The following is a 22445-nucleotide window of genomic DNA, read 5'->3' on the forward strand; positions in this document are numbered from 1 at the left end:
ATATTGCTGATATTTACAGGAAAAACATGCCCCCAGCCTCAAAAAATTTTTGGTGAGTTAGTTTGGAAAAACACTAAAATGAACACTAAGAAACGGAGATGTGAATACATACTCACTTTAACATATATTCCAAATGGGATCTGTGTAAATATATGTTAACTAATAACAAATTATGATAACTTAACAAATTAAAAAATATATGTATGTATAATAAGTAGTTACACTTTCAAACTAAAACATTTAAAGGACTCCAGTGAAAGAAAAGTTTTTGCAAGATTCATGTACTCATTTCTGTAAATATTTTTCTACACACTAAGTTTGTTCAAGGCCCCGTAAGATATAAAGGCAATTAAGGTAACAATTCTGTCTTCACCAGACATATGTTTGGGCAGAGGTCTTTTATAAAACATGTATATAAACAACTAAAGTACAAGGAAAAAAACTTCTTATATTAACCAAACACATTTTGTTCATTCCAATATTAAATGGAAGGTAATTTGTCTTTCAAAGTTACAACATAAAGAAAATTCACAAACGTGTGTGTATATATAAAATATGTAAATGGATATATATAAATGTAGATATATGAAAAATTGCAATGTGCTGAGTTTAGACAATTAGTATTATTTAGAAATTATTGAAACCATTTTTGGGAAATCAATAGATGAAAAGAAAGCCCCACATAAAAGGGGGAAATAGCAAAAGGTCTTATCTGAAATAAAGAATAATAAGGTAAGTCCCTAAAGCATACTGGAGGGCAGAGAAGTAATCACATTACTAGAGAATCTTGATTTTGTTTGCTGTCAGCTAATCTTCTATAATATCAATAAAAATGTATGGCTAATATTTATAAAAATCTTTAATAAAAGTTAAAATTTACTGGTTATTTATTTTGTAACAGGTATCATATTGAGAAGTTCACAAACCTTATCTCATTTAATTCTCACAACCTATATTTTAGGTACTATCATTAACCAATATTACAGTGAAGTAACTAATCTTAACTAGCTTCCTGATTCAATTTTTTCGATGATTCAAAGCAATATGGCACTGTGTTCTATGGGCCCAATTTTAAATACACATGCATAGGTAGAGGGAAGTAAGAAAATGATGATTATGTTGAAGGGTTTTAGGAGGAATTTGAAATATTTCTATATTCTATATACAAGAGAAGGGTGAATAGAGATTTTAATGTGAATGAAGAACATTAATAAGAGTTTACATATAAACTCTTATTTCCCATATAAATTGATTTCCCATATAAATATTATGTACATTGTTTCCTAAGTAAAGCTGGATGAGATAGAACAGTCTAGATATTGTCTGCAAGAAACCAACTGATTATGTATCAAATATGATGAACATTTTTAGAATGCCCCAGGAAAATTCAGAAAATCAACTCCCAATTATTGGGATTACTAGAGAGAGGTGTAATTCATTCCATTGGGTGTAGAAGGGTCAGGAGAGTTCAGAAAATGAAGTGAGAAAAACATGAAAGTGCTATTTCAATGAAGAATTGTTTGCAAAAGAATTACAAATATTGTTTGTTTTGTTGGTCAAATAGAGTATCAGCTGGTAATTAGGAAGTGTTCCTTACACATATTATCATTCCAACTAAGAAAAAAGAAAATGCAAGTATACTGAGAAAAGTAAAGTATAGTAGAAGAAACACAAAAGGTGTTGATGCCAACAGAAGAAATTATCAGGAAGGGAATAAACTCATCATGGACTTTCAGAATATGTCAAAAACTGACAATAAATTTAGGGGAAAATCCATGTACAAACATATTAAAGAGAGGATAGTATGAAGGCAAAGCGTCTCAGATGAAAAAAAAAATAAATCCAATAAGTAGAAACAAGATGCATGAGATGATCATCAGTCTTCAGACTACCTCTACTGTTCACTGTATCAGAAAGTTGCCTTGAATCAAAAATAGGTAAGCCTTAGTAGTTATTAGGGAACAAATAGAACACATGAAGTACAATATAACACGTAACAATTCCTCTAACTAGATAGTCCTGGTCATAAATTATACCTATATTAAATTAAGAGGAGAAAGGTAGCAAAGAAAGGAAATTGATAATGAATGAACACCAGCTGTGTCTGAATACTGCTTTGGGCACATTCACAGGTTATTATCATTACCTACAGTAAGTATGGGACTAGCTATCATTATTTCCATTTTATAGACAAGAAAAGTGAGTCTCAGAAAAACCAAATAACTTATTGTGAACACAGAGCTAATAATTGTTGACGTAAAAATCCAAACATAAGTTGTTTACAACACACAACACTTTTAAAAAATACAGGTTGAATTAGAACATATATTCAAAAGAAAAGAACTTATCTCTTATCATTACTGGATCTCAAATCCACAGAAAATGCATAGCATACTACAGGGACTAAAATACACATATGCTGAAATTGGGTGAATGAATGCCTGAGAGAACAGGATGCCTATGGAAAAACTGTATGAGTGGAAAGATTATAAAATAAATTCCCAAAAGAAGGAAGAGTAATTTAAAAATCAATTCCAGGACCCTAAACTGCAGTAAACATATACTATACAAATATCAATATGCAAGGTTCTGTTACGAATTTGCAATAATATAATTTAAATCAAACCTGTTGACCACATCTATTATATTATTTTGCAGTCAAAAGAAGTAACAACTCATTTGTAATATATAATTGATATGTTACAGTATAAGACTGTAATATAAAATTGATAGAACAAATTTTATAAAATGGAAGGATGTAGGAACCTAAAGGAGAAGCTAGAATTGGGCTAGAAATGTTTGAAAATATTCTTGAATAATGAGACAAAAATAGGACTTTATATTGGAAAAACTTTGGATATGCAAAAAGGAAGTAGCCATCATGAAATTTACACTCCTGCCTGTAATCCTAGCACTCTGGGAAGCCGAGGCGGGTGGATTGCTCGAGGTCAGGAGTTCGAAACCAGCCTGAGCAAGAGCGAGACCCCGTCTCTACTATAAATAAAAATTAACTGACCAACTAAAAATATATATACAAAAAATTAGCCAGGCATGGTAGTGCATGCCTGTAGTCCCAGCTACTCAGGAGGCTGAGGCAGGAGGATCGCTTGAGCCCAGGAATTTGAGGTTGCTGTCAGCTAGGCTGACGCCATGGCACTCACTCTAGCCTGGACAACAAAGCGAGACTCTGTCTCAAAAAAGAAAGAAATTTACACTCCTCTCAGATACATACATAAAGTCTGTAGAATGTGGATATGTAAGCACATTTTAAAAGATTTTTAAATTACACACGATCAGATAAAAACAAGTTTTCACTCAATTAGGCTATATACTATACATGCACTTTTTACCAGCAAGCAGAATAAGGCAACATGTCTAATATGTTTGATTTTATTTATTGATAGCAATTAAACCTAAGACTCTGTAACATATTACTGACATGTTTAATGAAATTGGAGTAAAAGGATCTTTTATAGGTCTCTGAATTTTTTGATCTTTCTGTCTATCTTGGGAAATAATAGTGCTCAACACTCTTATGCTGCCTAACCATTTTCAAAGGAGTAAATCAAGGTGATTCGGTTGTTCAGAGTTATACCAGAATTAGCATTCAAATGATTAAACTAGGGACCTGCAACACAATAGCAAGAACTACTGCTTCTCATTTCTATTAAGGACTATAAGTATACAAAAAGCTCCAGGAAATATTGTAGCTTTAAAAAGAATGAGCATGGGCTTTGGAGACACACAGGCCTAGGATCAAATCCTGATTATGCATCTACTAGCTATATTAAAGTTCAGCAAATTACTCAGGTTCTATGAGGCTGTTTCCCTACTTGTAAAGTAGAAAAATTATGGTTTGTTTCAAGGATTCATTGAAGTACCTAATATATAATTTAGTTATATATACCCAACTACAAACAATGTTCAATAGCTTTTTACTTTTTCTCTTCTGTTATCAGTAGTTTGTAATTATTAGGAATGAAATCATTTTTGGATAAAAGATTTTTTTTCCACAATATCTGTAGTAGTTTTAAGAATTCACTATTTTCCTATCCAGCAAATGCTTGTGACTATTTGATATATATTTAATATATGGCATATACATTTAATATACACGCTAAGTACTTAGTCTCATTTAAACAATTTCACATTTTCCCTCAAATATATAACGTAACACCTTGATTATTGTTTACCACTGTGGATGTAACAGTAGTTAAAATGTTGTTGGTGCTCAATAAATGCTTAGTATCCAAATAAGCAATAAATTTGTAAATTGCTTTTATCTTTCTTAGTAATAGATAAAAGATAATGGAAAAAGTACTTGGCTCGGAATAAAGGACCTAGATTTGAGTTCTGGCTCAGTCACTCCCTACCTGTTGCACCCGGGGCAAGTTACCTTACCTTTGCAAGCCTACTTGGCTATAACAGTGGGAAACCAATACCTTATTGCATATTGCCTGTGAAAGTATGTAATACACAGTAGATACTCCCAGAGTGTGAGTTGAATCTGAATCATGGTGTTCATGGCTCCATTATTATGAACATAAAACATTCTAGCATGCACTTTGCAAATATGCAGAATTAGAGCAAGTATTCACACATAATTTATGAGCTGCTATTCAGTATATTATCTATGGCTAAAATGGCAAGGTATAGGGAAAGTTCTTGTCCATACAGACAGCTTTTGAACCACACTGTCTTCAGCATAAAATACACATGCCCTGAAGACCCATAAAGACATATCTAATCCTGGATAATTATTTGCTACCTTATCCAGAATCCAGAGTTGGCTATATTTTTATTCTAACCCTCTTATGAAGTATTCCAATATTGTCACCAGCTATCACATTTTCCATTCTAAAATCTGTCACAAATGGTAATCTTCACCCTCTCTTTCCCTGCCATTACATCATATTTCTCATCCCTCTTATTTCTTCTCTTCTGTCTCTTCTCATTTCTCCTTTATGTACTCAGTGTTTCATGAGATTATGCAATTACAGTGCTCTCTCACTTATGGTAAAAGAATCAAAACACTATCATTCTGTTGAGCATAAAATCTGTGATTACAGTGCTTTTAAGTACTCTGAGTCTGCATCCTAATAGGTAAAACGTTTTTTGGTGTTTTTCTTCTTCCAGATTTGGAGTCAAATGCCAATAAATATCAGATTGAGATTAGGAGAAGAAAAGCAGCACAAAATTATGAGCTGATATAAATTTAGTACTATGTCTTACATATTGAGCTTTTTACATACAATATCAAATTTAATCCATGTAGTTCTGCTGGAGAGTTAAGGCTTTTGTTCAAGGTCACACAACCAGTAATTAGAAAAGCAGGAAATCAAACTCTGGTCACTTGCATTCTGGACACCTCAAAATATGACCAATTTCAATAAAACTAAGCAATCACAATAGACAATAAACTTTATACATAAGCAAAAGTAAATATTCATACTATTATTTCATGTTAATGATGTATTAGCAAAACAATAAATCAATGATACAAGCTCAATAAGAGAAGTGAAGAATTATTCAAAAATTTATAGTAAATCCTCCCTTAACATTGTGGATAGGTTCTTGAAAACTGCAACTTCAAGTGAAACATTGTACAACAGGAACAAGAATAACATCACTTTGTTCCATATCAGTTCCTTACAATGTTGATGAGAGAAAAAGTTGTTTTCATTATACATTCTTTTCTTATTTTACTTAAAGTCATAGTTTCCAAAAACCTATTGATGATGTTAGATAAGGATTTACTATATATATAATTTCCTTTTGTAAACATTTTACAAAAAAATGGCCCCTGATACTATTGCAGACCAACATATAGAGATATTATCTATACTCTAAAATTAATATAAACAGACTATCAACTAAGACATAAAGCATATGCCTAAGTGAAAACTATGATGCTAGATCTTCAATTTGTATTATATAACATATTTCACTTTATCATTGGGAGGATATAAGTTTAGAATTATTCCAATAATTCCAATATTAATTAATATATTAAACAAAATGAAATGCATTTTCTCTTATTGTAGTTTTACATAATGTAATTTCTGGGCTTAATTTTATGCCATCCCAAGTGATCTAAAGTTTTAGGCAGTTTGAATAGAAGTCACTCATGTAGCATAACACAATTTCCTCCCTCCCTTTTTTCTTCCTTCCCTTTTTCCCTCTCCTCTTACATCCCTTCAACCCAATGTTTGGGTTTCAAACACAAATAAGTCCCAGGCACTGTGTTACACAGTAGAGATGCCATTTTCTATCCAACTGATAAATTACTCAAGATATTAATTTCGAAAATAGTTACTTATAAACCAAATATTATATATTTAAATATGTTCTCCTATAATTAATATTCTATTTATAATATTAAGAAAACTCTTTGAACCCTTGATTTATTAATTTAATATTCCCATACAAAAGATGAAACATTGTTGGAGGTAATATACCAACAATGCCTTCTAATTACAACTGTTATATTCACAACAGCTCTTAAATCCATTTAATATTTCTAAATTTAACTTAGATGTATGAGAGGAAAGCTGTTTCTGAAGACAACAGAACATGCATTTCCCATGGCCATTTAAGTCATCCAAAACCTTTAAATGCTTCATAGCAATAGCCACAGTTTAAAATAAACAAACAAAAAACCCATAACATAGTATGAATATGGGCAGTAGACCTATGTCTAAATGACTTATAAATAGAAAAATTCAGTACAGAACAATTTCATTCTGGTCTAAAAAGGGTTATAAACATGTTTCTTAAATTGAGCAAATTACCAGCTATTTGGAAAGTACAATGTATTGGCTTTTGTTCAAAACAGCAACATTTAATGCTGGCAACACTGCCAAATTCCTCCCTTCCTCTATTCCCCTCTTCTTAGAGAAAGTGATTAAGAGACCAATTCCCATGCCAGCTGGATGCTTTTGAGCACCAAAGGTCCTCTCTCAGGATTCAGAACTTGATATGGCTTAGAAACCACTATGCTAATAGATAACCTTCTCAACATTATAAATCAAAGCCACATGACCACATTAAAATTCTATCTGCTAGTATCAATACCCTGTGGTTTATAAAGTACTGTTGACCTACCTCTGGGAGATGGGTTGGAATGATAACAAAAGTTCTGTTCTGGTTTGGGAGTGTAGCTACTTTTCATATTGAGAGTTATTCATCCATAGCAATAGCCAACTCTCTCTACCTCTGTATCTGTATTGATTTCATTTAATTGAAGCCTTAAAAGAAAGGAAGAGGAGGCTCCATGAGTTGAGGTAGAAACAGAAAAAATGTTAGGAGGATACAACAGACATTTGGTTATTTTGAACTGTTCCTGTTATCTGCTGATTATAATTATGAAGAGCAAAAGCCTTCCTATATAATTTAAAACCTTGGATCTTCTTAAAATTATAATTACATCTAAAAATCTTACAACGACTAGACCATTGCATTTAGAACTTTTCAGCTAAAACTCACAGTAACACACACGCAAACACATATATGCAAATACACCCAAAAGTTTAATGAAGTATATACCTTTACTGTCTCAAATGCCTTATAATATATTTCAGTATGTTTTATTTTAAAAATACTTCTAGTAACTACTACGTTTTCTTTAAGACCCACTAGTAGATTGTGTCCTGTAACTTAAGGACACTGAATATTTCCAGACTTCTGCAGGAATTACTTTAGAGACTGTTGATATATGCATTCAACAAAAAATACTTAATTACTATAAGACTGAACATTCAACATAGTATTAAATATACTACAATAATTAAAAGATGAAAAAATTAAACTAAGAAACAAATACATTTATTTCTTTACCTTCCAGTGATTCATTAATTCAACATTTAGTAGATATTGGCCTGATATATGCAAGGTTCTGTGCTACAGCCCTAGAGATAGATGAACAAGAGTTATAACACTTACAAATCCAGGTGTTTTTCCAATCAAAATTAATATAGCAAAGAAGAACAGAAAGTACATTTTGGCAAAACATCAAATAATTTCTATTATTTAATTTCTTCAACATCTTCCACATTTTTCTGTAATTAGATATAGTAATTAAATACAATTTGATGATGATTATGCATATGCAGAAAAATTCTAGATATTACTCTCTAGTAGTATAAGGAGTTATTGTTTTCACTTGTTAATTTGAAATACATAAAATATATGACAAAATATGGCCCAATTTAAAATTTTCTTTAGAAAAGCAAAAAGTTATATGATGCTCCTAGGGAAAAACAGAGCAATAAATTTTATTTCTCACACAGAAAGTATCAATCACAAACTTTAGTAGATCAGCAAACTCTGAGAGAGATGGAATGGAGAAGATCAAGAAATTCAACTTCCCTTCCAATTCAGAAATTCTTTCTAGAGTATCCTTGAGAAAGGATCATTTAATTAATAATGGTCTTAAATTAACATTATTCCTGTAAAACTATTTACCAAAAGTGGGTCTTGATGATTGTTTATACTGGAACCAGATACCTATATAAGTGTCTTTCAGAAAGTGTTTTGTATAAGTTATGGGGAAGGTCACTATCTAATATTTGGTTAAGAGAGAAGTTAAAAAAAAAACAACAGAAAAATCAAAACCCAATGCCCAGTTTTGAAACTTCCATTCACTATTCTGTATAAACCATGTGATGTCTATAATGTCTTAATTTATGCCACTTTGAAACAAGATATGGTAAAAAAAAATTATATGATTTTTTTAATCAAAGAGACTCACTGCTTTGAGAGACTAATTCCTCCAACAGTCAAATACTTGAATCACGGGCATTGTTATGGTCATATACTTCATAACTAGAAACTTTGATTAGCTCCTTAGATATTAAGCCATATGAAAGAAAGAATTTTAATTTTTATTGAATTCAATAGACTACAACTGTAGGAATTGTCTTAGCATTTTGATTACATATGCTCAAGCATGATTTAATCCTAGTTCTCTTTTGTTCAGTCAAAAAAAGATACAGAATTATTGAATCTTGTCAATATATACTCATCAACTTTATTTACCACACAAAGCAACATTATATATTTTCTTACTGCAACTGTTCATTAAATAGTGCACTAATTCAATATTTATTCATTGGTTTAATATTCTCACCATAATCTGTGCATGGAAAAAAACTCAATGTATCCATTTTTCTTCTTTGCAATATGCCTCAATGTTATGATTTAACTTTTATGCACGTCTCCTTAAACAACCACTATATCCATTGCTAGTGAGCAACATTTACGGTGCCAAGAGCAAAGTAGTCATTCAAATACTTTAAAAATCACTGGAACTATTACTTTTCACTCTGTATCAATTAGGGTTCTACAAGCATCACTGAAATCATTCTGGATATTTAAAATAGAAGGGGTTTAATGCAGGAAATTTATTAGAAAAGGTACAGAATCACTGGGAAGCCTAACTGATAATGGTGAGATAAACCAGTGGTTAATAACAGCAGGAAGTCACTACTGCTATTAGGGTGGATGAATAATAGGATAAGGCAGTAAACAAAAGCCCAGGAGTTAATTATCAGGCAGAAGCTGGAACAAAAAGGTCCCAATGGGTGATGGACACACTGCTGGACACTGCCCAAAACAATGAAGGAAGGGAGAAATACTCTAGCCTCTCACTTCATCACCTCTTCCCTTCTCCCAAAACTAGGTTCCATTGGCCAACCACAGCTTGAAGACAGTTGATGTGAAAGACTGGGAACGGCAGACTGAAGGATTAGCTACATCCCTTAACCTCAATAACACAGAAGAGCAGAAGAATGAACAATGTATCAGATCAATCAGGCGCATAACTGACACAGACTGTGATGTGAACATTTTTAACAGAAGTACTGCAGAATTAATGGCTCATTCTATGAAGCCATTTAATTATAAAGCCAATCTATCTAAAATAAGTAGTTCATTAACGTACATGTATTCAAATATTTATACAACCGCATGGGTTTTTCAATTTCAGAATAAGTTCATCTAGAAAATTTAAAAAAATTAAAAAACTTAATTAAAAATTAAATGTTTTAAATAGTTGTATATTGATACATCAAATAATACATGCTACTAGAATGGCTCTTCAAATCACTACAGGTAACATTTAGAATTTTATTCCATATTCTGAAACATATTTTTCTAGATTGACTCATTATGATAATCCATTACACCTCCCTTTTTTAAGAAGGAAAAACCTCAGAATTTAAAAAATATTTGTTCGATGACACTATTTAAGAAGCATATAGGTTTTAAAATGTACTTCAATGTCCTAAACTGAAAAGACCTATATAGCTGAACAGTGTATTTGGAATACATGATGCATCAATGTGTCAGAATAACTCAACAGAAAATGTGAGACTCTCCAGTGATATTCCAAAAGTATAGAATAATTAATTTTTACCACTATTTTTACTGTACTCTCATATAGAAATCATTTATTTTATTGTAAGCAATAGTATGCACTTCAAAGCAAAACTAATTAATGTTATCTAATCAAAAGGCAAACTATATTTTACAAATAGGCTGAGAAGTAATAAATACATGTCATATCCATTTATAAATATGCTTGCAAAACTTTTGTAATTTTCAATAGGGTAGAAATGTGCCCTATGGTCTATGCAAAAGTCTTCTTCCATTTTATAATATCATAGTAGGATGTCATATATCTTCCATTCAAATCCATTGCATTAAAATGACAGAGTTGTGTTCAACTTTGCTAAGGTAAAATAAGATACCACAATTAAGGGAAGAATCTATCTTCCTTCCTTCGATTAAAGCATGACAAGCAGATAATAGGATATTTTGAATTCATATCAGGAAGGCAGCTAAAAATGTACAAAATTCATACAAAAGGGTTGAATAAGAAACAGATTGAAAATATTAGTTTAAAAATGACATGTGTTTTTAAAATGTGCAGGAGCTAGGAGGATGTAAATGAGGATGTTCATAGTATTGTTTCCAAAGAACATTAAACATTTTCAACATGTTTACATAATGGTATTTGTTAATAAGGTAAGAGTAAAGGAAAGGATTCACATTAAAGTTTAACTGCAAAATTATACTTTAAAAAGTCATCTGAAATTTATATACTGATCTAAAGCACGGTTATATTCTCCTCAATTCTCCAGGTATAGAAACACTGGGTCCTGAAGCACCACCCATGTGGTTCTAGCATTCCTGTTCTCTACTGTGTCACCCAATGACACATTAACTGAGATCTTCCATGCACTACAAAATGCAACTTGAAGAATGGAGAAAAAGTTAATGTCTCCATACACAGATTAACAAGTTTTGTTAAGAATATTATATGCATTAAGTGTAGTGGCAATCATAGTCTATATTTAATAAGTTAATAAAAACAACTGTGTGTATAGAAAATTATAATATAGACATTCATGTATCAGGCTAAATCCAAAATTTAAGTAAGGGAGATACCAAACATGATTACCTTGGATATATGCATCATTAAATACATTATCAAGAAAGTCCAAATAATTCAAGTGAATCCTTCAGAGATTTAGCAGTGAATGACGTTATTAAAAGTAAGGGACATCTTGACATTTACTATATGGCTTCACTAACCTTAAATGGTAAAGTTAAAATGAAAAAGATGTTAATTTTTTTTTCTTTTTTAAAAATCCTTCTAAAAGAAATAAGTGGTGTTACTATTGTTAGTGGAATTTCATTATAAGTCCTCCTTTTAAGCTAAACAGAGAAAGATTCACAAAATGATAGCTATAGTCAGTAGATAACAGAATGTATTTCCCTTGGGTATTATAACTCCATTTAAGGAAAGTTTTGTTTTTCTTGATTCTCTTCTAAAAAACTAGACATTCCGGCACTGAGGAGATAGAAATGTATCATTTGACCTTTAAACTTCTATTTCATTAATGTAACCACAAGCAACAGAGTCAGTGACTGGCATGTTTGCACTTTAAGGCCTTTACCACTTAAAGTTATTTGATAACTGTTATGCCACTATTTGCTTTTTATTACAGACACTTTGAGGAAATATGTTACATTAAAACAGAATATATTGTGTAAAGCTTGATAAATGGTATCATGTAATTCAGTTAAGTGTTTTCTTGAGCACTCCATCCATGTACTTCGATGGGGAAGGGGTGTATGCTTAAAGGGTAGATTTTTGTTTTGTTTTGTTTTCTAATGAATTAGAGAATAACATCAAATATGATTTTAAGCATACAAAGTAAAAATAAAATATAACTGTGGCATTATTCTTGATGAAAAATATGTCATTTCAGTTGCCTACACTCAATTAGTCCCTAAGCTCTATCTGTATTGGTCTATGAACAGAGCAAATATCAGCTGCACAAGAAGAGTCAAGAAAAATAACTGACAACATGTAACATTTTTTGATAGAGAATTTCCTGCAAATAAATATGTTAAATTAGCTTAAAACCTATGGACAATAAAAAGCTCAGCAATTGGATACTTCCTAGAAAATAAGAATTACTATAAACAAGTTGCTTTGGGTAAAAAGTAATAAAGATCAAATTTTTATTTCATATGAAAAAATGATTATTTAAAAACTAAAAACCAATTGGTTAGAAACATTATTGAGAAGAGACATATTCTTTTCTCTGTAAGAAGTTTAAAAGTCAAGAGTTTCCTAAAATAAGATATGACAAAACTCAGGAGACAGCATGTAAATGGATGAGGTACAGTGCACACCAAGTAAATAAGGAATGCACCAAACCAACAACACTGGAAAGTCATTGTCCCCACATATTAGGGATGCTTGTCTGTTGGAAGCAATGAGTGAACTAAACATTGGTTCCTGGAAGCGGAATGTGAGTCCAGCTATTTTAATTAACCACAGTATTTATTAGATTGTTCTTTAAAAACCCAATGCCAAGATATATCACGCACCCAAAAGTAGTCTACCAAATCCTTTAGGTTGAAAATGGTAAGCCTCATTACAAATAAGCAATATCGCTGCTATGAACATATTGCTTCTCTCATGATATGTGTTTGCAACCTCTGAAGACAATGTTTAGTCCTTACTACTGTGTTCAAACTTCTAAAACAAACTTAATAAAAGCATAAATATGAGTTTTATTTACATCCTCTATGTGACAAAGAGCTCATCACTCTTACCAACAAGAAGAGTTATTTTACTATGTTATAATACTTGTTACTTATACACACATTCAGTGGCATTTTGTATTTTGTATTTACAAATGTTATAAAAACATGTTATTAGTGTACATTAGAAATTATAATAGAATCACATGCAAATTTGGAATCATAAGTGTGCTTCGAAAGGTGTAAGTCATATACCACACCCACATCATTACATTTAAATATGTTGCATGATTCAAGCAGAAACATATCCACTCTCTTTCACCTTAGACTTACCATGTACACTGATTTTGTGCAATTCACACTTATAAGTCAACCACCACCCAGTGGAGAGAAAGGAGATCTTTCAGGGAGATGTGAGGTGGGGTGTCAGGGGGAGAAGGGAGGGTGATGGGAAATGAAAGAATAAGGGCGTTTGCCTTGTTTAGATCTAAGCACTGCTGATCATCAATTTATATTTTCATAGGAGAGAAAATGTTTCCAGAAGCTCACTCTGCAGTGTTGCTTAGGGGTAAAATCAGGCTATGGATGTTCATAAGTGACAAACTATTTCAACGTTCAAGCTTAGGGAAATGGAGGGAAGAGGGAAGGAAAAGAAGTAAAACTAAGGACAGAAGGGGGGAGGAAGGTGAGAAGAAAGAAGGGATAGAAAGAAAACAGAGAGAAAGCTAGAAAGCGCGAGAGGAGAGGTGCTGTGTACACATGTATGAGTGGCAGTGTGTGGAAGAGAGGAGAGTTATGCCTTTTAAACAGAGAGAATCTGAATGTGAAAGCGGTTGTTAGAGCATGGAAGTGCCAGTGTGTGTGAGGATGTGAGAGAGTATGTGAGGGAGAGTGTTTATGAAAACAAGATTTATGAGGGTGAGAAAATGGTACTGGAGGGGAGAGAATGAACATGTCTGTGTGTGTGACGGGAGGGAAAGGGTAACGGAGACGGATAGGAAATGGGAATCAAAAGAGGGAAGACAAGGCACAGAGTAGGACATTAATGAGGATAAAAATGGGGGTAAGGGAAAAGTGAAGAGAGAAGAGAGAGGGTTAAATAAGAGAATCAGAAATGACAGTGGTGGAGATTATTTAAAAACAGGAGAAAACAAAAGAAAAGAGAAAGAACTCAACGAAAATAGAAGTGAGATGAAAAGAGGGACTGGAGGGAAAAGAGAGCAATAAGGAGACGGAGAAAACGGAAAAAGAGAAAAAAGGACTAAAGGGAGAAAGAGGTAAAAGGAAATAAAGCCGAAGAGCAGGAAATTGAGCCTGAGTATCCAAGTGAGAGGGGAAATAAATGGAAACAGAGAGCCAGCAGTTTGAAAAAGTCACTTATGCTGGAGTAAAATAGAAACAAACCTGATAAACTTGTCAGACTCTCCAAGAGTACCCTGTGACAGTAAAACAGAGACCCGGTGTATTGAGTTTCAAAGTGGCACCTGCCCCTCCTTCTAAACCTGCCACTTCACTCATCCTCGGGCTACTTGGCGTTCTGGCAAAGTGCTTTAGCATCAGGAGTCCAGCTGCTACCTGCCCCAGCATAAAGGGGCCGGGACTCTGGGAAGAACCAGCACCTGGATTTCTTGAAATGTGGTCTTTCCAGGGTGAGCATCATTTCTCGGTTTGTAAAGAAGGCAGAGAGGGTGGAAAGAGAGACAGAAAGATAGACTGAGACAAGTACGAAAAGCACGCCGTTCTTCCTACCTAAGCACCGCCGTGTCCCCTTTTCTGACCAGCATGTTGTCCACGGCCGCCCAGGGGAAGTCCACGCTCTGTCCAGCCGGGAGGCAGGAGGGTAGCAGGCAGCACAGGCTGAGGAGCACCGCCGCCAGCCACTGGTTCGAGCAACAAGCACCCTGCACCAACAGCATCATGTCCATCCCTGCTAGGGCTGCTCACTCTCCAGCAGCTTTCAGCTCGCACTCCCCCACCCCCTGGTGCTGGCGAGTCTTCCCGGGAACCAGGCGGCGCGCCACAGGAATTTTTTTTTTTTTTTTTTTTTTTTTTGGTGGGTGGGTTTCTTTCTTTCTCTCTTCCTAGTTGTTGGGTGTTGTTTCTCTCTGTGTGTGTCTCTTTTTCTTTCTTTCTTTCTTTTTTTTTTTTTCTTAATTTGCCTCCCCTCCTCCTCCTCCTCCTCCTCTCCGCTATCCCTCCCTCCCTCCCCTCCCACCCCCTGGCACCACACTACACCTCCTCTCGGTTGCTTTTGGCCGCGTCCGGAGTGTGTCTAATTCTCGGGCGGCTCGCACACCATCTAGCGAGGAGGCGAGCGCGCGGGCGAGTGCGGGAGGAGGCGCGGCGGCGGCGGCAGGGCGAGCGGCGGCTGCGGCTGCAATCGCAGCGGCGGCAGCAACAGCAGCAGAAGCAGCGCGGGGCGCAGCGGCGGCCGCCGACCCCCGGGCTCGCGCGCGTTGCCAAGCGGCCGTTTCCTTAGCAACCCCGCCCGAGGACTGGGGATGGAGAAGGGAGGGGGGGAAATACGGGGTAAAAAAAAAAGAGAGAGAGAGAAAGAAAGAAAGAAAAGAGAAAAAAAAATAAAGAAAGGAAAGGAGAAAAATCAGTTGGAGGAATATCACGATTGTGCAAACTGAGGGGGAAAGAGGCACGGTAGACAGAAGGCTTCCCTCACTGTCGTAAGCATGCAGGGACGCTTTGCTAGAAAAGTCTGCGTGTCGGGGCCGGGGTGCAGAGCGCGCGGGGACGCTGTGCTTTCGCTCTCCGGTGCGTTTTACCTCTTGAGGCACCGTAACTTTAAAGTCCTGCAAGTTGTGGTCGGCGCCATCATGACGCCGGCGACTGTGAGTTGTTTTTTGTTTTCTTTTAGTCTCGCCTGGGCGACCTGGCTACAGTTCACAAGAGGCCAACTAGTTCTCCCTTCACCCCTTTTCGAGAGTGGATAGGGACGGTGGCAGGACGCTGCTTTTCGTGGGGACGCGAGGGGGTGCAAGGCCTTGCGGGAGGGCAGCTCGCGTGTCTGTCGGGCCAGCCAGCACGGCTTGGAGGACGCTCCCCCTCTCCTCCGTGCGTGTCGACACTAAGTTGTGTGTGTGTGTGTAGCCGGAGGCGGGGAGTGTTTATGGTCAATATGGAGTGTGTGTGTGACAGAGAGTGTGTAGTGCGCGCGCGAGGCCCGTGCGCGCGCGGCGGCACGCAGGCGCGCTGGGAGGGACGGGCTGGGAGGCAGAGCCGCGAAGAGACTGCAATCAAGTGTTTTAATTGTGTAGAGCCAGGCAGTCCGGTTATGTAAGAGGCAGTTTAACCCGTCTGAGCCTATCAGGCGGAATGATCAGCGCATCCGAACCTAGGCAGGGCAGAGTTATCGGGTTGAACGAGTCCCAGGGTTATATTTTTTAACAGCCTCCCAGCCGGGTGGAACAGACTCGCTCCTTGGCCGTGTGGAGCTGCAGCCTCCGCTTTCCACGCCGCAGCCCCTCAAGCGGCTCCACCGGCTGTGGCGAGCCGCTGCCCTGGCCCGTGGCAGAATGGGATGCTGGGCATAGGGCCGCCCCCTGCCCTTTTTTTCTTCTTTCCTTCTCGAACTCATTTGCAAATTCGAGATCCCAAGGTATTGCGGGCCATTTGCAAATCAATGCGAGAACCCGGGCTGGAGTCGATAGCAGCAGTTACGCCAATCAATCTTCTTCTGCGAGGAGTTTGGGAAGCTGAGCAGGCAAGAGAAGGAGAGAAACAAGTAATTAAAAAATAAGCTGCCCTCCACTTCCTTCCTCCACCCCATACCCTTTTAGAAGTCTTTGAAGGTTTTCTTTTGCTGGATCCCAGTTCTTCTTCCGTTGGAGGAAATAAATAAAGCAAACCCTCTCTAACTCGTTTTCCATGACGCTAAGGGTCCTTTGGCGAAGCGCACCGAAGCAATAATCTCTGCAGGGGTCAGCATACGGCCGCCTCCCTAGACTGAGCTCTTCACGAGGCAGGCAGGGAGTCATTTTGCTTGGTGGTAGAGGTGTTCAGAGTGATTTTTATCACCATGCAGGAGGATGTATGGGGAAAAGCAAGGGTTCTCATCACCTGTGACCACCCAGACTGACTAATCGAAGAACTCCTAACCAGCAACACTTCCCTGCTGAACTAACACTCCAAGGCTCCGCAGTTAAAGGAGTCATTTGCAGCAGGAGTTGCTGATGTTATTAGTATTCATCTTTAACTCTGAAAACCGGCTCAGAAATTGAGAGTGCAATACTATTCAACCCCATTTTGAAACATCAATAAAATGTTAGTCATTTGCGGATGAATGAAAACATTTTCTTTACCGTCTGGTATGCTAGGGAAGTAATTGTCAAATGACAGACTCTCGCTAATATTGATGCCAAATACCTAGCTAACACTGTCATCTTGTTAACAGCATTTTTCTTTCTTGTGTGGCACACTGATGGATAAAGCTTAAAATTATCCAGGGCAAATGGGAGATTAGAAGAATTGACATGTCGCAAACACCGGCAAAACTATGCAGTATTATTTAGTATTTAGCTAGCTCCCATTGAAGGGAAGCAGAAGGAACAGCTTCCTGCATTGTGACTCAGTTTAGTGCTATTTTATGTAAGGACAGGGATGCCAGCGTTTTACAGTATGAGCTATGAAAAGCATCCTTTCCTAACTGCTGTTTCCCAAAGATCTGACATCTTCAGTGGCCACGGGGGGGGGGGGGGGGGGGGGAGGGAAGGAGGAGGAATTTCTGTGACCAGGGATGGAGCTATGCAGCAATTTTAATATGTATAACAACTCTTCAGGCTTGTAAACGGAAACTGCGGCCACTTCTTTTTAAAGACAAAGGGGTTTCTTTTCCTTATTTCTACTTTCTATCTCAACTTCCATTCACTGATCATGAAGCTCTTAACTCTCACTGAACCCATTCAAAGGAAGCAATGACTAAACTTAGTTTATAAATGTATGGATTATTGGAGAGACTGTCTACAGTTAGGTCAGTATTATTTCAAGTGAGTGTAAGAATTTGGGTGAGGCAGCCTCTTGCCCTGTGTATTTCTGCTATTCCTCTGATGAGAGAGCAAAATGAATTTAAAAGCTTTTATGACTTTCTTTTCCCTGGACATTTCTAAGGGCATATATCTGAGAGGTTTTTACAGAGTTTCCAATATTTGCTTTTGAGGACCTGCAGTTCTTCCAAGCAAAGACTTAAATCCAGGCTGTCTTGGCTTCTTTTGAGGGAAAACCAGAACAAAGCAAACAACAAAATGAAAGAGAAAAAAAAAAAAAACCTCAGGCTTCAATAGCACATAGATACTTAGTAGAATTGTTTAAAGTAGCAGGAATAGGTAATAGCATTGAACTTTTTAGAGGTGAAGGTTGAAGTGGTTTTAATGGGATAGTCCCTTGATCAGAACTTTTAGAAACAACATTGAAATTTATTATTACTTCCTTTATAATCATGTACCTTTATTTCATTTTGAAGCTCAATTTCTAATGTTTGAAGAAATGTAATAACCAATATGGATTAGTTTGGAAGAAGAAAGGTGAAGCCTGATTGTGATAGTTGATTATTCCATTATCTAGATTGGTTTCCACCTCTGTCTTTCTTACCCTATGATACCCTATGCCCTGTAGTTTGAATCACTCAAGGGTTTTGGAAAAGCTAATATTATAAGGGTGTTTCCTAAGCTTCCTCAGTTTAATAAGTTCTATTTTTATTCAACAGTGTAAATAAGATTGTTATTATGGAAAAATTAGGATATAGTTGTACATTTGCTTATTAGTAATTAATAAAACCAGCTTCATCTTTCATGTTATTGCTGTCCAGGAATGTAAAATTTTAGGCAAGATAGGTCCTAGGACCTAATGGACAGAACAAATAAGATCACTTTGTAATTCCTGAAGGAGTCAGTGAGGGAGCCCTTATAAACTGAACATATGAATAATAGCTCTTTAGCTTGGTCCATAATTAATTCTCTATTTGAATGAAGGTAGCTTAAGCATGGAGTAACTTGCCAACAAAAATTGACCTATAGTGATGAATTTCAGGTCAGTGTGAGAAACACAAGGCTCAGGAAAATTGTTGGGGAAGCAGAAATATTCCACTATAGAAAGGTTTCTCAGTCTAGGCCCTTTCAACATTTAGATCTAGGTAATTTTTTGTGGTGGGAACTGCCTTGTGTATTGGGAAATGTTTATCAGCAACCCTGGCCTCTATCCACTAGACAACAGTAACACCTTTAGATGGCAGTAGCTGTGATAAGCAGAATTTCTCTAGACCTTGCTAAATGTCCTATGGATTGGGAAAGGTAACAACCCAAGTTAAGAACTACTCCATTATAGATTACATTTCTAAAAATTTATACCATCTTTTTAAATAAAATTTTTAAATAAAATAATAAAGCAGATTTGTGATCAAAAGTATATTTCAACTCTACGGCTATAAAAATAGCTCCTTTTCACAAATTTAATCTCTGCATTTTCCTACTATGTGATTGAGTAGCCCAGGTTACCACAGATGCAATGAATTTAATGGCTGACCATAACAAAATATCTTTCTGTGGTTTCATCATGCCTATAGGAGATCTGATCAGATAAAACTACAATTATGGATCAGCAGATGTCTTATATATTGTTGGACTGCATAGCTTGGCTATACATAGTTAGACTATAAATGTTATTATAAAGTGAGTGGGGGTTGTTTTATTTAAGCAAAAGTTCAACTGACAGTTCTAATTTTTGTTTTTTGTTTGTTTGTTTTGTTTTGTTTTGTTTTGTTGAGACAGAGTCTCTCTCTGTTGCCCAGGCTAGAGTGCAGTGGTGTTAGCCTAGCTCACAGCAACTTCAACCTGCTGAATTCAAGGGAGGCCTCAGCTTCCCAAGTAGCTGGGATTATAGGTGTGCACCACCATGCCTGGGTAAGTTTTTCTATTTTTACTAGACATGGGTTCTTGCTTTTGCTCAGGCTGGTCTCAAACTCCTGAGCTCAAGCAGTCTTCCTGCCTCAGCCTCCTAGAGTATTAGATTTACAGGCGTGAGCCACTGCACCGGGCCTTCTTACAGTTCTTACTTTTGAAGGAAACTGTCATTCTGTGGCTTTTCAAACAAAAGTAAAAGTAAATGGTTACCTTCTTTTGGGCAAGAACTCACTTAAATGTTTGTATTCTTTACATTGTGGTGGCTACAGGTTATGCACTCTGAAAATTGCTATTAAATAAAGGAGAATAAAAACAAAGTCACTTTCCCGTTGGATCACTCTATTTAAAATAATGTATTCATTTATTAAATTATCATTTAATTATTATCTATTAACTACTAGTGTTGAGAGTAAGCAAAAAAGAAGTGTATGTGTGTGCACATGTGTGTTTGGTGGATACAGGAATACCTATTCCACTTTCAGAGCTCCTCAAGCTATTCCCATAGAATGGTGCTAAAAATTTCACCTAATTACTAATACTTAAACAAAAACAAAAAGTCTTACAATAAATGTAGGTGGAAATCATTTTTAAAATACTGAAATTTCTCTTCTTTCCACTTGTAAGATAATGAGTACAGCCTTAATTACATTTCATTATATATTTGTATAGGTTCCAGAAAAACCAATATTCATTATTTATTTAAGATTTTTCCTCATTTATTTCCAAAAGTCCTTGAGAACCTCAAGTGCATTTATTTAAAAATAAATATCGAATATGGCGTTTTCCATTAGATTATGAAGAATATAAAATCTTACTTTTCTAAACAAGTATTATAATTTATTTTATTTTATTTAACTTCCTAAAAAGTTCTGATTTTTATTGCAGTGATGTTTATCCTGTGCATTTTCAAACTTTATTATGACATTAAATTTTTCCCTTTGTTTTTTCTATAATTGATATGTGTCTGTGTATATATGTGTATGTATAGACAAGAAGTACCTCACTGTGTAAACTTATGAAGACATCTTAACTGGAATTGGTAACTTTTAATTTGGATGAATTTTTACTATTGATACAGTTGTACAACACAGGAGTATGAAAACATGGCCTTAAAGCATGGCCCTAAGCAGGGTAAAAAACAAACTATTGCCAGTTCATTCCATGACTACTTATAGCAACTCTAGGGATTTTAGTTGCTCTTATGATATTCAGAGGGAAGTAAATCATTGGGTTTTCTTAAGATTAGAAAAAAATCAACCAGGTTTGAAGTAAATAACTTTAGAGGACTATACCAAATACCTTTCCAAATTTATAGTAGCTACCCATGTTTCATATTTAAAAATTTTTATTCTAAAATACATTTTTAATAACACTTTCAGAAAAGTTAATAAATATAATGATTCATCTTAGTGATGTATTATTTTAAAGGTAACTTCCGTTGAATTTCACCCAGAATAAGAAACAAAGTCACCAACATTCCCCAAAGCCTCCTGCAAGCCTTTTAATCATGACCCCCTCTTCTCCCTTAGAAGTAACTACTGTAATTATTTCCTCATTTTCTTCACATTATTACCATTTAGTTTTACATCCCCCTGAAAAAATGGCTGGTTTTTATATTTACTCATACAAAGCCACATTCTGCCATATAATATATAATTACACAGTACTTTTTTGTGTCTGGCTTTTGCTGAACATTAGAATTCCTCTGTGCTGTTGTGCCTTCATTTTTTGAATCCATTTAATATTGTATACTGTGACTATACAATTACATATTTATCCATTATATTGTTGGCAGACATTTATATTTTATATTACTTGTCTGTTACAAATAGTGATGCTATGAACACTCTTGGACATCAGTTCTAAAAACTTCCCCCAGATTTCACCAAGCTGAGCTGCAGGTTTGTGGGAACAATGGTTGTATTAGTCGGGGTTTGCCACAGAAACAGAACCAATAGAGAGGTTATGTGTGTGTGTGTACATGTACACATATGTGTACACACACACACATATCGAGAGGGAAAGAGAGAGAGATTTATTTTAAGGAATTGGCTCATGCGATTGTGGAAGCTGGCAAGTTAAAAATCCAAAATTTAAAGGGTAGGCTGAGAAACTGGAGACTCAGGGAAGAGCTGATGTTACAGCTGGTGTCTGAAGGTACTCTAGAGGCAGAATTCCCTCTTCCTTAGGATACCTCAGTCTATTTTCTGTTAAGATCTTCAACTGATTGAATGAGCTCACCCTTATTATTGAAGATAATCAAAGTCTACAGATTTAAATGTTAATCTCATCTAAATCTTCATAGCAACATCCAGACTGGTGCTTGACCAAAAATCTAAGTAGCATGGCCTAGTCAAGTTGACAGATAAAATTAATTAACACACTTATTTCCAGTTCACTCATATGCTGGTTGAGTAGTCCTTATCTCAGTTTAGAGGGCTTTTTAAGATACCAACCCTTGGCTATCCCTGTAATGTTATT

The 22445-nt window shown here is 35.7% G+C and overlaps 1 protein-coding gene across 1 annotated transcript in view; it reads right to left on the reverse strand.

The window, feature by feature from the left end:
• Positions 1-15218, reverse strand: part of NEGR1 (neuronal growth regulator 1) — an 821802-nt gene extending 806584 nt beyond the window's left edge. Inside the window, exon 1 of the mRNA XM_020288933.2 lies at positions 14809-15218. Within this exon, the coding sequence (XP_020144522.1) occupies positions 14809-14984 (176 nt within the window). The 5' untranslated portion in view covers positions 14985-15218. The remainder of the gene's footprint in view (positions 1-14808) is intronic.
• Positions 15219-22445: the final 7227 nt, after the last annotated feature.

This window comes from Microcebus murinus, chromosome 2, assembly GCF_040939455.1.
Source record: "Microcebus murinus isolate Inina chromosome 2, M.murinus_Inina_mat1.0, whole genome shotgun sequence".
Taxonomy (NCBI): domain Eukaryota; kingdom Metazoa; phylum Chordata; class Mammalia; order Primates; family Cheirogaleidae; genus Microcebus; species Microcebus murinus.